The 17,357-nt window shown below is 35.4% G+C and overlaps 1 protein-coding gene across 2 annotated transcripts in view; it reads left to right on the forward strand.

Moving 5' to 3' along the window:
* Positions 1–17,357, forward strand: part of RIF1 (replication timing regulatory factor 1) — a 35,743-nt gene that overhangs the window by 5,062 nt on the left and 13,324 nt on the right. For both annotated transcript variants that reach the window (XM_085308930.1, XM_085308938.1), the window contains exons 6-21: positions 1,478–1,667; positions 3,598–3,690; positions 3,788–3,926; positions 4,921–5,072; positions 6,918–7,038; positions 8,052–8,225; positions 8,476–8,586; positions 8,840–8,902; positions 9,785–9,885; positions 10,296–10,382; positions 12,023–12,096; positions 12,230–12,410; positions 13,378–13,485; positions 13,729–13,878; positions 15,037–15,136; positions 16,379–16,643. In XM_085308930.1, the coding sequence (XP_085165056.1) occupies positions 1,478–1,667; positions 3,598–3,690; positions 3,788–3,926; positions 4,921–5,072; positions 6,918–7,038; positions 8,052–8,225; positions 8,476–8,586; positions 8,840–8,902; positions 9,785–9,885; positions 10,296–10,382; positions 12,023–12,096; positions 12,230–12,410; positions 13,378–13,485; positions 13,729–13,878; positions 15,037–15,136; positions 16,379–16,643 (2,109 nt within the window). The remainder of the gene's footprint in view (positions 1–1,477; positions 1,668–3,597; positions 3,691–3,787; positions 3,927–4,920; positions 5,073–6,917; positions 7,039–8,051; positions 8,226–8,475; positions 8,587–8,839; positions 8,903–9,784; positions 9,886–10,295; positions 10,383–12,022; positions 12,097–12,229; positions 12,411–13,377; positions 13,486–13,728; positions 13,879–15,036; positions 15,137–16,378; positions 16,644–17,357) is intronic.

Below are 17,357 nucleotides of genomic sequence, written 5' to 3' on the forward strand. Positions count from 1 at the left end.
AAGTAGTCAGCGTTCAGATGAACTTTAATTGCTTTCATTTTTAATGGCTTATTAGGAATGCTAAATTATTCCCGAAGCCTCACTTAAACTTCGCAAGTCATGTTCTTTTCATGTTCTAGTTTTCTTTTTCAAAGTCAAGCTGAGAAGTTTTCAGCTCTCATATGGAAGGATTTACATTGAAAAATGTATTCTCATCAGTGTTTTACAAATTTATCACTCCGCTGTTCCTCATAACACTGTTGAAATACCGTTTAATTCCAAAGCCAACATTTTAGTCTAATACTGAAGAATGCATTCTTTTGGTCAGCTCTGGCAAAATGGTCAAAATAATAGATTTTTTTTTTTTGAATTAACTCAATTTTTTATAGTAAATGTGTTTAAGCTTAAATCTTTAAGTTCTGTCAGGGGAAAAAATTCTTGAACTATATGCATCTGTCTTGAATAGCAAATACGTTTCTAAGAAAAATATAGTTACTGTGGTAACTGGCTTGTTTTCTCCCGTCTATTTTAATGCATGAGACTTCTATAGCTGAGAAATTAGGTATTGCTTTTTTCATTTACTTGGTGTTTAGCAGTTTTTGGCATCTAGATAACTGCTCTTTCATCTCTCTTTTTGCAAATCTGAGATGCAGTACAGAATTACTTCTGAAAGTTGCACATTTTATTAACAGTTTCATATGCTTCTGTAGGATTACAGAAAAAAGATTGTTACTCTCCAGAATAGGTTGTACTTGAAAATAAATTTTAAACAGTTATTGGATCTTGGGCTGAGTGACGCCATTGGTAAGAGGATACTATAGTTCAGAAGTCCCTTAGGCTGATGGCAAATTTAATTGAAAAATGTTGTCCTCAGCCTTCACCTCAAAAATGTGAACCGTTTTCTTGAACAAAATTGCTGAGAGGCAGCAATCTTCCTTAATGTGGCAAGACATTTCTTTAGCTATAGTGTTAGGGATTTGGTGTGTCTGGGCCACAGAAAACACCTGGGAATTTCTCTCTCTTACAGAGAGGCAACCTTCTTTCTAAAGACAAGTTTGAATACATACCAGGTACTCGTGGTTCTGAAAGCCTAATCAGCTTCAGTGTGGGATTGTGTAAACATACTGATTTTTTTTTGTCTTACTGTGGTCAGGCAACTAAGCACTRCAGCAAGAATGAAATAAGGATACTTACGAATTATTTATGAAGGATGAATCTATTTTGGCTCTGTGCAAGTGTGTGCTGCATATATTGGTATCAGCACATGTAGCCAGTTGGACCTGATCAGGTCTGCATGAGACATGTAAGGAATGGTTAATTTGCAAACTGTACTTGGTCCTTAATGATGAAGTGGTTGTATGTTTCTTTCAGACTTTCAATTATTGTGCTAAATTTGCCTAAAATGTTGTAATAGAGTAAGAAGGACAACTATAAATGTCAGTTTGTTGCTCCCCTGCTGAAAGGGACATCTGAATTACTGTGTTCTTTTTGAATTCAGCTTAATGGAGCAGGCGCCAGCCCAAATGGGAGAAGAGGCTGTGAGGTGGGCAAAATTAATTATTCCTCTGGTCGTGCATTCAGCTCATAAGGTGCAGTTACGAGGTGCCACTGCATTGGAGATGGGCATGCCACTGCTGCTTCAGAAACAGCAGGAGGTAGCAGCTGTCACTGAACACCTAATGACCACAGTAAGTGGAAATGTGCCTTTTCTCTGTTCTAAAGGCAACAGCACTGGTTATCTTTTTTTTAATAATCTAGGTAGAGATTTTTCAAGTAGCTTTTTGCTGTCACTGTGCATTAGCAGCAACTACATGATAACAGTTTTGACGGGGAAAAAGTGAAGGTAATGACAATGTAGTTATAGGACYACTGTTTAAAAAAAGGTTTCTGATATAAATCATTGATCAGGATGATAACCTACCTTTTTAAAATGACCTTCAAGCACCTGTCTTGATARCCTTAATCAGACATAGCATCATTAAACTTTGTTGCCTCTTAAAATGAATTTAGTTTACCAAACTGTTATTAAAAAAAAAAAAAATTAGAATGGGAGTGACCCATGTTATCTATCCCAGCTTCCTGATCAAAGCAGGGGTAGTTAGATTAGGTTGCTCATGGCTTTGTCCAGATGGTGTTTGAACATCTTAAAGAATGGAAATCCTGCAGCATCTCTGTGCAGCCTGTTCCAGTACTTAACCGCTTCACTATTTAAAAAGTGTTGTGTGGGTGTGTGGTTTCTTTGTGTTGTTTTTTTTATTTGTTTTTTCCCTCCCCCTTTTGTCCAATTGAAATTTGCCTTGTTGAAACTTGTGACTGTTTCCTCCAGACCTTTCCTTAAGTGCCTCTGAGAAGTGTCTGGCTTCTTCCTTATATCCCTATTGTAGGTTGTGAGGTTCCTGTCAGTCCATTTTTCAGGCTTGTTGAGGTCCCTCTGAATGGGAACCCTACCCGTCAGTGCTCCAACCAGTGTTTTCTCTGCCGAGCTTGGTGTCAGTGACAAACATGCTGGGGGTGCGTTCCATGCCATCATCCAGGTCACTGGTGGTGTTAAATCACTTTGGCTCCAGTGTTGACCCCTGATGAGTGCTGTGTACAAGCTGGGCCCTGAACTTGACCTTGGATCTTTGAGCCTGACAGTTCATACACACATCTTGTAATCTGTCTGACTGGTTTGTATCTCCCGATTTGGCTACAAGGGCACTAGAGAATACTGTGTCAAAAATGTGCTAGAGTTGGATGCAGAACTTCTGATGCRTCCCTGGGTCTGCAGAGCCAGTCATTTTCTCATAGCAGTCAGTCAGGTTGGAAAAGCATTTGCTCGTGATAAAACTCTGCTGGCTGCTTGTAGGGACCTTCTTGTTCATGTACCTGAAAATGGCTTCCATGGGAACTTGCTCCGTTATTTTTCTGGGCACTGAAGCTGGCTTAGTTAGCTTGTAATTCCCCAGATCTTACCCGTTGCTTTTTTTTCTTTTGCTGGTTGGCATAACATTGTCTTTATTTTTCCTTCTGTCTATGAGACCCTCTCTTAATTGCTATGACCTTTCCAGAAATGATAGCGTGGCCTCATGGGGTCATCAGTCAACTTCCTCAGCACCTTTGGATGCACACTGTACAGCTCGCTGGACTTTTATGTGTAGTTTTCTTAAGTGATCCCCAGCTCAGTTCTTCACCGTAGGTTGTATCTTTGTGCCTAGGAGCAAAGGTTATAGGAGAGAGATGTTGAAGACCTGAGAGCAGACCTAGCCAGTAGAGGTGGAGGCAGGGAAGGCACTGAGTACCTCAGCATTTTCCACATCCTTCAAAAGGTTCCCATCCTATTCAGCAATAACGCTGTGTTTTCCGTGGTGATCTTGTTGCCAGCATACTTGTGGAAGCCCATTGTGTTATGCTTAACATCCAACACTACCTGTTTGCTAACATTTGATTATTTTTTTAGGGTGAAGCTAAGTTTGGCAATTTACTGGCAAATGCTGCATGGTGCAGAACTGTATCTTTCTGATCTACAAATAATATGGTTAATTTCAAATTGTTTGTGTTTTTTCAAAGAGTTGTGAATACAATACTTAGTTTTTAGAGTATATGCCTTGCCAAAAATATTTTTCTTCTTTTTTGCAGAAATTAATTTCAGAACTTCAAAAATTGTTCTCTACAAAAAATGAGACTTATGTGTTGAAATTATGGCCACTATTTGTGAAACTGCTTGGCAAGGTGAGTAGAAAAGCAGTAAGTTTACTTCCCTAAGAATTGATGATTGTAGATTTTGACAGCATAAATATCTTAACTCTGTGAACATCTTTATCTTCAGACTCTGCATCGTAGTGGAAGTTTTATTAACTCATTGCTGCAGCTGGAGGAACTTGGATTTCGTAGTGGCTCACCAGTGGTAAAGAAAATAGCCTTCATTGCATGGAAGAGTCTAATAGATAATTTTGCTCTAAATCCAGGTAGTTTTAAAAACAAAAAGCTAACACCTGAACTGTTTTGTCTGTCATCACATTACCTAAGTGGAAGAGAGTGCATTTTTTCCTCAGTKTGATAGTGCTCAACTGTATATGCTTATACGTAAGCAAAATTGAAATACGATTTTTCTTACTTTCTTTTGAGAACTGACTTTATTTGATCAGTTCTAATTTTGCTGCTAGGAGAAATTAACAAACCTTATTTTATAACAGTTTGAGCCAAACTGCAGTGAAACAGAAGAAAAAACATTATTTTATAGGTATTTCATTGTATCAGCTAATTCAATAAAACCAATGCTTAAGACTCCTGTAGTTCTAAAAAAAATACGTGGCGTTACTGTCATTTGTGTTGTGTCCTAATACAAATAATTATGTACTGCAAAAGCAGTCTGAGCAGTTTTGTGTTAATTGCAGAGGGATGTGTTCTGTTGCAGCTGAAYTGGCTAAAAGTTTCTCCTCTTTGCTCAACTTTATGCAAGTACTCAAAYTTCTGTCCAGACTTTCTTTGCTATTCCTACATGATAGGAAGATAAATTTAAGTAATCTGTAACTCATTATAAATGCTTCAATGGTAAATTATCATTTGTGACTTCAGTATACTTTAAAATCATTCAGTCTCATTCAGTAGTAATGTGTGTACACATTATATTATTGGTTTTCTAGTCTCTTTAAATTATCAAGCATAAGTGGATATCATTCTCCCGTGTTTACATTAGTATTCAGCAGGCTTCATGTCAGTCCTKATATTGAAAAGAAATACCTGCTATTTCTGGAGTCATTTCATAAAACCTCTAGAGTAATAAAAAAGGTCAGAAAGATTGCTGTATACATAAGGTATATTCAAAAAATGTTACTCATTGTATTTTAAGCTGAAATACATTAGGAAGAGACATGTGGTTTAAAAACTCTCCTTTTTTTGCTCTGCAAATCAAATTTTAATTGCATTACTTAAAAATATGGATTTCTTTTTTTCCTCGAGATATCTTGTGCAGTGCTAAAAGGCTGAAATTGCTAATGCAGCCACTGAGCTCTATCCATGTGAGAACAGAGGCTTTGGCACTGACAAAACTGGAGGTCTGGTGGTATTTACTTATGAGACTGGGACCACAGCTGCCTGCCAACTTTGAACAGGTAAAAAAAAAAAAAAAAAAGTTATTTAGGCTGTGTTGAGTGTGTGAAGCTATGTCTTCTCTCTCATATCGTCTCTCTCATATCGTACATTTTTATAAACCTTTTGTCATTCCCTAGTTTAGTATTAAAATGAAACTGTTGTAAGGGACTAAGTCTGGCTTATATGCATATGTATGTTACACATGCATATATTCTGTGTGGAAGGAGTATTTGGGGCTGTAGTTGCAATCTTTTTAAAGCTCTAACAATTGAAAGCATATCTGCATGTCATGTGAATACCTGAGTGAAAATCTCTGCTCAGTGCACAGTTGTAGATTTGTCCTTTCTCTGTGGAAGTATGTACTTTGCAAAGTCTGCTGTAGGAAAACATACCGAAAAGAATGCAAAATATTTAGAACACAATGTAGAAAAATGATCCAGGTCTACTTTTCTGTACAATTTGCAATCAATCCGGCACTGCTTTGCCTTTCCAAAGGAACATCCAGTGAACAAGGTGAAGAACAAACTATTATGATAGTCTATCCACAAAAATATTGTGAAAGCCTTCAACTTCATGTTTATCGAACTGTCAGCAAATACGTGGAATACTGAAAGGAATGTCTACGTCTGTTTGAGCAGATGTAGCACTCATGTCTGCTCTAGTCAGTTGGTAATGTGTACAATCTTGTATTATGTTGTCTATTTTATAAAGATGCAAGCAGAAGTTAAAAGTAAGGAAAATAAAGTGCTCCCAAGTGTATTATGCACAGAACAGAGACCAACTTTTTAATACTGTATTTAACAGTAATGGAAATATTTGTTGTAAAAGTTGTTCTGAGATGTGTGTGACTTGGAGGGGCAAGGGGATTAATGTTTATATTTTGTCTTCCTGAAACACTAATTATTCTGGCCTGTGCTGACTTGAAATAATACTTAGATAATACTTCCAAGAGTCATCATTGACTATAATGTGCAAGCTAATTTCTCCCTTGTTCAAACGGGATAGACCTGAGTGAAGGTTTCTGTGTTCTGTTTACTATGGATTTGAAGGTTTAGAAGACGTTTAAGCAGTGCTTAGGTAGTTGAGTTGACTTTAATAGTGGTAGTTGCGCTTGTTCTGGAAATTCAGTTTGATAGAAAATTTGATAATGTTGGTATTCACTTTATAGTGGGAATGAATAAAATGTTACTATGATGTTTATGAATTTCATTAAATTAAACTTCACAAGGTGAGAGAAGGGGGGGGTTCATTTACCTTTAATTATAGTACAGTTAYGTCAGTTTTGCAGTAAGTTTGGTTTAATCTAGCTTTCAGGAGTCCAGCAAAGGGCTACTAAAGTGATTGAGGGGTTAGAGCCTCTCTCCTATGAGGAAAGGCTGAGAGGGCTGGGACTGCTCTGCCTGGAGAAAGCTCAGGGGGATCTTATCAATTGTATAAATATCTGAAGGAGGCTGAAAGGAGGATGGGACCAGATTCTTTTCAGTGGTGCCTGGCAATATGACAAGAGGCAGCAGGCATAAACTGAAACACAAGCAGTTCCCTCTGAACATGAGAAAACTTTTCTCCTCTGAGGATCTGTGAACAGAACCATGGGGGCAGGTTGTCCAGAGAGGTTGTGGAGTCTCCTTCCTTGGAGATATTCAAAACCCATCTGGACATGGTCCTGCTTTAGGTGATCCTGCTGGAGCAGGGGTGTTGGACTAGATCTCCTGAGGGCCATTCTAATCTCAACCATACTGTGATTCTGTGAAGTACCCAGAAATTCTGGAAACACTGATACTGTGAACAGTAGTAGTCTCCATTGAAACTTAGCTTTTTAACTGCTTGTTTGTGTCATTTGTCACTGAGGTTTGGTGTCTTTTCAGGTTTGTGTACCATTAATCCAAAGTACTCTAAGTCTAGATTCTTATGCTGTGTTGCAAGGAACACCTTCACGTGGACCAGCCAACCAGAGTTTAGCCTCAGCAAACTCTACACAGAAATCAGGTATTAAAACACAAGCCCCCTTCCCACTATATTTCAGAAGGGACTAAAGACTCTTATAYTTTTTCACTTACAATACATTATTAATGAAAACAATATTTAGAATATTGCATGTCCATCTGAGAGATGTGACTTACATTAGCTAATAGACTGTTTGCAGTCATAATTTTACAAAATCACACTAATCATTTTTTTTTGAAATCTAGTTTTTAATGCCCTGAATTGTGTTGCTTTTGGTGAGGGAGCCTTGATACTCAATATGAAACTCTGTTTCTTCATATTTGTTTGTATATGCACTATTGTATACACCATTTTCAGTTCTATAGTATTTTCACTATAGGTAATCCCTAGTTTTGGGGAATAAGTAATCCTTAATTTTGATTCTTTAAATATGTGTTAAATACTATCAAGTTGAGCTGTGTATCTAAATGTGAGAGTTATGGAACTGCTTTTCTTCACTGTATAAAACACCCAGGAGTCTAGGCCTTATGTAATTGTAGGTTGCTGTAATTAGAAACCTCAAGGACATTGTGTGTGTCCTGTATGTGTGAATCTTCTTGTTGTTCCTTTTAACAGGAAAACTAGTTAATTTTAATTTTGTAAAATCCTCTTTGAAATCCTTCAATATTCTTTGCATCTGGGATCTCTTACACTTGAATATGAAAGTTGTAATGGAAATACTTTTGTAGCAGTAGAATTAGTAGTAGTTGCTGTAAAATAGCATCTTACATGGAAAGACTTTTTTTTTAAGGCCTGGAGATCTTAGGAAGATAGGTATGCTTTCAAAAAATATTTTTATAATTGATATTGATGTTAACCTAACTTGGAGTGGGAGTTTGTACTAAATGTCTGATAGTCAGAGGTCCTTTCGAGCTTGTATTATTCTATGGCTTTTTTTTTTTTTTTTTTTTTTTTTTTTTTTTTTTTTTTGGGGCTTCGGTCTGTTGAATCTTTCGTTTGATTCTAGGTGAAATACTCATCAATACAACAATGTAATTTTTCAACCCTCCTTCCAGGTCCTTATCCATTTGGAAGTCCAGTCACACCAAGGATGAACTTGAATTCTAGTACAGCAGGAATGGTGGCAATTCCTTCCATTCAACTTTTGGGAATCGAAATGCTGCTTCACTTTTTGAGGGGCCCAGAAGTTTTGAATTTTGCTAAGCAAAATAAGCTAGTACTCAGTTTAGGTATTTGAGTTATTTTTCAAATTACTTTTGTATAATCTGAAATTACTGTTATTAGAYATAAAGATGTCCATTAGCATGAAAAGCTTGAAATATTTGAAGGTGATAGTTGTCATCTTTAATGTTAGAAAATGTTTCCAACTGTATCAAACACTTAGAGTGCATATTTATACTTGTTTTTTTTTTTAAGATTTGTGTTAAAAATAGACCACAAAATAACAGATTTACAGAGTGTGTTTTGTTCTTCTTGTAGAGCCTCTTCAGTACCCGCTGATCAGTAGCCCTTCTTTTTTTTGTAAGCATGCCAGCATACTTATAAATGCAGTTCAGGATGGCTTCATTGCAATTGGAAAAGAGGTTCCTGGTAAGAATTTAATGGTGAAGTTAGATTTTTCTTTTTCTCCCCTAGATTGTTTCCAAGAAAAGATCAGGAAAACATAAAGTAACCATTATTTTGTAGTATTTCAGTGCTGACATTACCTAATAGAACTGATCTGTCTAGGTTTGAAAGATTGAGCTGTGGCTTAAACTCTGTAGATTAACACAGTTTGTATTTTAACTTCAATGTCTGTTCAAAGTTTTTATTACAAACTGAATAGAAATATGTTATCTTGCAGATTCTATGCTCAGTATTATATGGAAGGACATTAATGGATATGTAAAAACAGCTATTGAATCAGGTAAAAGTATTTTTTTATTGGTTATTGCTGACCAGTTAATTTTATTTTTTATAAGATCAGACTTTTTGCTGGTAGTTGACCATCTGTTAGGCACTGGTGATAGTTGTTCTTAAAGAAACAAGATCTTTGCATGATGCCTCCATCTTTATTACTAAAAAAAAAAAAAAAAATCTAATTCAGTGAGGCTTAGTAGCGAAGGCACAGTACCATATGACTACAGCTGTTTTGTCTTTTAAGCAAGAAGATGTAGAAGCACTACAATTGCTTGAGCAGTTGTGCTTTTCATACTCTAAGAAGCTTTGCCATATCAAAAAAAAATTATCCCACCTCAAGCCTCTGTATTGAGGAAAGATTTAAGATTTTTCAGTATCTTAAATTAGTATAAATTGTTCCTTATGTGACTACAGCTACGCTTTTAAATTAGATTTTTGTCTCATAATAAACATCTTTATGCATCTGTGAAGAGATTAAATTATTCCGTATTTTTTAATTACTCTATAAAGGCCTTAAGTCCAGAACATTCTTAATACAGAAGTTTTCTTGCACTGAAAGGTATAACTAAAAAGCATAGCAAAAATCCAGTACTAAATATTACTTGGATGAAGTAATACTTCACAGCATTTTTGAACATGTCAAAGTCAAGTGTATCCATGTTAAAGGTAGGAAAGTTTTTCAGTTTTAATAACAAAACTTTTTTTTAATCTTTAAACTTAGTACACTGCTCTTTAGAGTGGAGTCTTGATAATCTGATTCTGTAAAGTATCTGGCATATGTTTATAGCAATATAATGCACTGTAAGCTGAAACAAATCCTGTGTATTTGTTGATGGTCAGAGTGACTATTAGTCTGTTCTGCTGTAACTGTAAATATACATTGTTCTAGGAAATAAGAAAGAAAAGCAAGGGTCCGAGGTACTGACTATGTTGCTCCAGGCCTTAAAAAACACTGTTAGATCAAATTCTCTTCCTATGCAGAAAATACTGGTAAGTCAGATGTGTGTTTTTTTTAATCTCATTATCTTTTTGTTTTTTCTGAATTCTACTTGATGGCAGTCTTCTGCATTTTTTTTTTTTTTTATCAGAACTGTCTAGTAAGAGCCAACTTTTTTTGGTGAAAACTTCACTAAGTTAGGCGATTGTAATCAGATTACACAGCGTTCCTTAAGGGTTTCTTAAACATTTTAGATCTATCAACAGCGCTTACCATATTGGATATGTGATTCTTCTCACAGAGCCTTTTGCTTCGAAGAATAGCTACTTTTACAATAGATTTTCTTTTTTGACTCTTGGAGGAGCGCGTGTTACAACTTTGCTAGTATTTTATACTGTTACAAAAATATCTTTCCTAAGATTCCTAGTATTTAAATATGTTTTCTTCTTTTTCCCTTCCTTAGTCCCTCATTGACATTACTGTTAAGGAGCTGCCCCCCAAAGTATTGGGATCACCAGCTTATCAGATTGCTGACATGGATCTCTTAAATGTAAGTGTGACTCTTTTCCAGATCTTTGCCCTTATTTATCCTTAGTCATTAGGAAGTCATATGTGGAAATGTACAGAGAGCTTTAAGTCATGACATCCAGATCATTTGAAAATTTTATATTATTCTGCTTTCCAGAACACACTGTTTTGAGCCGCTTACTTCTCGTGAATAATTTAACTGTCTATAGCTAAATAGGGATGTGCTGAAAATACTGAATGAAACACTTTCTCCTTTTATTTATGTCATGATTTACTGTAGAGGTTGCAGATAATTTTCAAGGAAACTACAGTAGTCTAACTGTATAGTACTTGTTACATACTGAAAAATAAAGTTTTGGGAAAACGCTGTGAAGGTACAAGTGTTATACTCAGGAAAAATCAAATGCACAGACACAAAACGATGTCTTACCAGACAGTGTTACTGCAGGAAATGATCAGAAGTCATTTCCTGAAAATATCAACCATAATCTACCTTAAAAGAAAGAAGGGGAGAGGAAAAAAAAAAAAAAGCTGATATCCAGCATTAGAGAAAAATACTCTTGTTATGTTTGAATCCTAAGGAGTGTTAATGGGAGTTCTATACTGAATGCTGTGTACTGCATTGGAAGGGAAAACTAGATGAGGGTAATCTAGAAAACTATAGAAAATAGCCTGTGAGAAAAGGATAGAAATAAGATTTTTGATTGGAGCAAAACAGATTGAGGGGGGCATGCTAGCAGTCAGATATTTTTTTTTAAGGTGGTTTAGAGCTGTTTAAAATCAAAAGGTGATCAGCTCTTCTACATTAGTCACAGTAGATAGAGGCATTTTCTGGTTTATTTTGCAGCAGCAGAGGGCATGGAGCTGTCTAGCCTGTGCAAGTAGCTAATTGTTTACGCTTTTAGTTGGGGAGTACATGGAATTCTTTCGGAGGGAGGCAGAAGGAGGGCTTAAAAGCAGACCAGTATCTGTGAGGATATTTGAATATGACAGAGCAAGTGAATGCCTCAAGTGGTATAAATTCTGTGTAGCAGAACTGACTTAAGAGCTCGATTCTCAAGGATATCTTTGTTTTTTGTTTTTGAGGTTTTTTTAAGCCTCTAAAGTTAAAGTCAGCACTTCATTAAGGCTGATGAAGTTTTTACTGGCAGATAATAAATATATTTTGTTAAATGTCTTGGCATTAGCAAGTCTGAAATAATTCTCTGACAGATTTTTTTTTAAGATTCAAGGTTATCTGAAAGATGTCTTACTGAAACTTTAAGTAAAGGAATTGTTCAAGGAATTGTAGTATGCAGTATTGGCATTAATGCATRCTTACCTGTTGTATTGCGTATCATTTCAAGGCAACAAGAATGACAAAGTGCTATAACTCATAACCTTTTGAAAAAGGAAAGTTTTTAGCTTCAGCTGTAATATAACAGATATTCTGCTGAAGTATTGGGGCCTTTCACAACTAGTTTTTATTTTGAAGTGTTAAAATTGACAGTTACCACAGTTTGCTTTTAATGGTTACAGACTTCTGGCTTACAGTTGAATATAGAAGATAGATACACATTTCTGGCTTACAGTTAAGTATAGAAGATACACATTTAAGTCAGTCAGCTATTTCATTTGTTCCAAGTATAGATGGTTTTGACCTCTTGAATTTTCTTTTACAAGGGAACACCAGCTTTGTTCTTAATTCAGCTGCCTTTCCATAATAACCTCTTGGAACAGTGTGTAACAGATGAGAGGTATGTAATCTTACTTCAGAACACTGTGTTTTTGGTTTTTTTTAAAAAACAAGCTTCTCATAGTCTAAGATTTTATTACACCTTCTTTCTAACTTAAGTTAAAAACTTACCTATGTAACTTTCTCTTCTCTAGATTCTTCATAATCCTGGAAACTCTTGTGGGTTATGTTTTATCTGGTCCTACATCTCCACTGGCTTTCAGTGAATCTGTGTTCTGCATTATTAATCGGAGTGCAAATCAGGTGGAAAACAAGGAGCATCTTTGGAGAATGTGGAGTATTGTTGTTAATCCGCTAACTGAATGGATTAATCGGGTATAGTGTGTGTTCCCCCACCCCACCCCCCACCAAAAGAAAAAACAAAGGGAAGAATTTCCTACTTATCTTTATTTTCACGTGTTTTTAGGAATTAGATGTCTTAAAGTGATGGTGAGATTACATAAGGCTTGGTAGTATTTGTGAAAGTAGGATATGTACAGCAATTTTTAAGGTTCATAACTGAAGAATGCACATTGCAACATGAGGTAGTAAAAAGGAGGAGGAAAGCAGGAGTGCTGATCAAAAGTGAGGTTTAGTGATTCCAGTCAGAAGAGTAATCACGCTTTAGTACAGTGTGTGGTACAGTGTTGGGATTTTTTTTTTCCTTGTTAAAGATTTCAGACATGTTTATAGATGTGCTTTGAGCCTTCAGTGTTGCCTGATTGTTACAAAGGATGGARTCTTGCCCTTCAGGACGTCTTAGCCTTTAATAATAATTTTTTTTTTTGCTCTTTGTGAATACTGAGTTGCAAGATTTAGGTTGTAATTAGAACAGTGTTTTCCAGTAATGTTAGATTTCTTAATTGAAAGCTGTAATAAAAGCCATGTAAAATGTAATATTCCACTGGTTCTGCAGGCTACTTGCTAGAAATACACTGACTTTAAAGCTAATCACCGTGCAGTCATTGGACTGAAAAATTTGAAGGAAGTTATTTTTAGGTGCTTTAAATAGGTTGCTAGCATAATTTACTGGAACTGAAATAAGTGAAAATAATTAAAATTTCTAACTCTGTTTTTCCTCTGGAGTTAAGGAGCAATTTTGGAATTAAAAAGTAGTGCTCCCCTTCTTCTCCACCCGTTTAATAATGGTTTCTACTTAAGCTTTGAAGGAGCTGAGAAATGGCTAATTTAAAAACACTAAGTTATTAAACATGTGCAAATTTTTTGTACAAAATAAATGCTTTTAGAACAATCTTATATAAATTTTGCAGGTTTCTAATCCACAAAAAATTTGTCATTGCAGACTAATGAAGTAAATCAGGGTGATGCGCTGGAACACAACTTTAATGCTGTTTATAGTGCATTGTTGCTACCTGTATTCCATATCTTTCCAGTTCAGGAATTTCCACAGGTAACGGTTAATTCCTAATGGTGATTAGAAACTGTGGGTTTTATGAAAATTAAATAGATTAGATAGTACTTCATAAGTGCTATTGGAGTAGARTTTCATTTACCTCTGTGTGTGTATAATATATATAAAAATAGTTAAGACTACTGTTTGAAGGCTGGAATAGGTTTTACAGAAGAAAACTTAAAAATTTTTATTTCTATGCACAGACRTTTATACTTATAACTGTTTCTTTCTATTTTAAAGCCAACTATGAAATCCTTGTTTCGCACTTGGTCAGACCTGTATAGAGCATTTGCTCGCTGTGCTGCTTTAGTTGCAACAGCAGAAGAAAACCTATGCTGTGAAGAACTTTGTGCAAAAATAATATCTGGGCTAGAAGGTGAAACTCCAGTAGTGAGTATAAACCAGTGATATTGAACTATATGAATATTTTAGCAGACGTATTTTAAACTATGTACATATGCAAGAACATATAGAAAGTTTTAATGTAGCATTTTCTGTAACTTAGAAGTTGGCAGTGGGGAGGACTTAAAGCAGTATGAAAATTCTTTTTATTAGTGAGAGTTATTGAGTTGATCCAAAAATGGATTGAAAGAGATAAAAGTAATTATAATGCTTTATTATTAAAACAAGTTAAGCAGGTTTTGTGTTTGGCTTCTAAATATTTAAATAATACTGACTTAGTGAATGTCATTATCATGATAAATGTAATTTGACCAGTTGAAATTAATATATAGAAATAACTTAAGGTCAAATTAACCAATACCAAAAAAAACCCTGGATGTTTTCATTAGGAAAGAGAATAGAGTAGCATCATAGCATTCAGAGAACATAGTTTGCTCTATTCCTGGGTTTGCAAGACCAAATCAGATGGCAAAAATAAGAGTGTCTGTAGGTGTCAGGGAGTGTTACCTTTGAAGCATCTAAGATTATGTTCCAGAGTTGAATATCTTGGGGGAGAGAAGAGGGTGAAGAGAGGATACTGTGAAAAGAACAAACAAGAAATGACTAAAAAAGCAGAATATGAAAACATTCAATTTGGAGAAAAAGAAAATGCTTGACATCAGTCTTTTCATCTGTACTAGAAACTGACTGTGCTTTCTGAATGTAGTGTTATTAATGAAAATCTTGCTGTCAACACCATTGTGACTTTTCTAAAAATCAGGTTTTGTATAGTAACTGAAACTAAGCACACACTGAAATTTGATGACGTGTTCTGCTAGACAGCTAGTGCCTTGAACCTTTATATTTTTTTATGCGTCTTCTAATATCTTCTTACAACTGCCTGTTACTGTTTTTTCTCTTTAGAATTATATATGTGTGCATCTCACTTGTGTAGAGGGAAGACTAAATATTTAATCTTATGTAAATGTGCTTATTTTAAATCATAATATTTTCTTTTCTTAGTCTTACCTGATCATGCAGTGAAATTTCATCTGTTTCGTTGCTTCCAAATTTGAAGTTTTTGCATTGCTGTCTTGAATGGCTTTGTTTTTTTTGTCACTATAACTTTTTTTAAAGATTTGCTGATGACTTCTGTTTCTTATTCAGATCCTTTCAGTGGTGGATGGTCTCATCCATATTATATCAGTTATGGTGGACTGCATCAACTTTGCACCGTATTGTACTAAATATCAACCAAAAAGTAGATGTAAGAAAACATTTGAATATTGCAATTTTCTTTGTCTTTTTTTTTCCTTCCTGGGCTGGTTGAAAGCTGGAATTACAGTAGTCAAAAGTGATGGCTGTAAAATATTGGCAGTCCATATAGTATACATATTATCTAAGCACTGAAGAGACTTAAATAAAAGTTGCAAAAATGAACTCAAAATATCATCCAGTGTATCTAGGTATCTTTTAAATTGTTGAGAAGTTTAGTAGTTATTGAACTTGACTAGTTTGACAAAGACTTACTAAACTTATTACTAAACTTCAGTTTGACAAAATACAGCATGTGTGAAATTCCTGTAAACATTGAGGCTGCATTCTTTTTCAGTTTGCTCGGGAATATAGCTCTGATTCAGTTTGAAGATGTGTTTGATGTTTCAGCAATAATTTCATTTTTTGTGTATGAAATCTACTTTTGTTCTATTTAAACATGCTCTGAAGTAGTAATGTTTGATCATTAAACCATAGTCTGTCTATATAATAAATACCTGCTTAAAATGAATGTTAATATTACAATTGAAAGGCTACTGCTGGTGAAGCTGCTTTGCTTAACATTAATCAAGAATAGGATTAATAAGTTTGCAGAGTGGTTTCCTACTTTGCGTTGAAATCCATGGTAATACATGGATACAAAAGGACATTGTATGTAAAAGATGCTTTGTGCTGTTGCTGATTCCCATTTACAACTACTGAAGAAAGGATTTGCAAAGTAACTGTAACTCAGTATAAAACTGAAGGGTGGTTTTAAAATAACTTTACCCATTTGAATGTTAGGGTGGCAAGTCACTGTGTTGGACTATGATTTAATTGAAAGCCTTAAGGAAAAACATGATGGAACCTTTTCCCTTTGACTAAAATTCCCCCCCCCCATTCCTGTACTAAAACTTACGCATATTGGCTAGTATCTATACTGTGGTTGCCATCTTTGTGCAAGTAAGGATACTTAAAAGCATAGTCATTTGTATGACCAACTATAAGTATAAAGAAAAAGAACTGAAATTGTATCTATAATGTTATCATAAAGTAATGCATTAAAGATGCAAGTCATCTGTTAGGTCTGTGTGTTAAACTATTTTTATACAGATACAGTTTAGGAATCAAAGTTCTGTTTCTCACGTAGAAAAAAGTTCTAATATATTTTGTTGTAATATGTGTAGGCTAGATAGGAATCTTAAAGCATGAAGAAAGGGTGAAAAAATAAACTTCTAAAAATTTTTTTCTTTAGCTCCACAGACACCTACGGATTGGTCTAAGAAGAAAAAGGAACCCCTTGGAAAGCTTGCATCTCTATTCAAACTCCTGGTGATGTTAATAAACTCTTTCCATGTGTTCAGTTCCAAAGAAATCTGTTCAGAAACACTGGTCTCGGTTGGTCCTTCAATTATTGCTATTCTTCACAATATCATCAGCCACGTTTCATTGCCTTCAGTGATTGGGACTATGTTTGCAATTTTTTCAAAACCTCTGGCAATATTTTATGAAAAAGCGAAGTGAGTATTTTAGGAGTGATTGGAAAACTGGATTAATTGTCTTGCTGCTTATTGGTGTAATTTTGTGTAGTCTGTAGCAAGCATCATATTTAAATATAGTTCGGGGTTTTCAAACCATCAATCCTGGGATACTAAGAATTTTCAGCTCTTGCTAGATTTCTTTTAGAGCACAGAGTATTTTGCTGGACTCAACCTAGTTAGTAAGTACCATTCTTGTAGCACACCAAGGTACTGAAAGTAGAACATACCTGTTGGGGCTAGTCACTGAGAGCCAGCTGGTTTCTGTAATGTTTGTGTATAAACTGGGGYGCAGGAGCTGAGTGTGCAGTGGTACCGAGCTGGTGCGGCCTGGCTGGTGCAGCACTGCGTTAGGCTCATGCTGCTCAATTTAAAGGAGTTGGGTGCTCTGGCTGATGTGCACAGCGGTCCTCAGTGCTCTCCAGTGCGTTACTTGCTAGTCTGCAGTGCAGCCAGGGTTCAGTGGGATTCCTAAAATGCACATGCAAGTAGTATTTTGTATCGTAAGGCTTTTCTTTAGAAGTGAAACCAAACTTAATTCCTTTGCGGAAGGAAACCTGTATAACTTCTGAAAGCTTGATGTTCCAAAATATTACTCACTCCAAAGAGGCAATAATATTTCCACTTCATTATGTGCAAAATGAAAATTTCAGTCATGATGTTCTGTTTCTTTAGAAGTGGCCATAGAAACAATGC

This window comes from Rhea americana, unplaced genomic scaffold (assembly GCF_003343005.1).
Source record: "Rhea americana isolate MKP2758 unplaced genomic scaffold, rheAme1 scaffold_105, whole genome shotgun sequence".
Lineage (NCBI taxonomy): Eukaryota > Metazoa > Chordata > Aves > Rheiformes > Rheidae > Rhea > Rhea americana.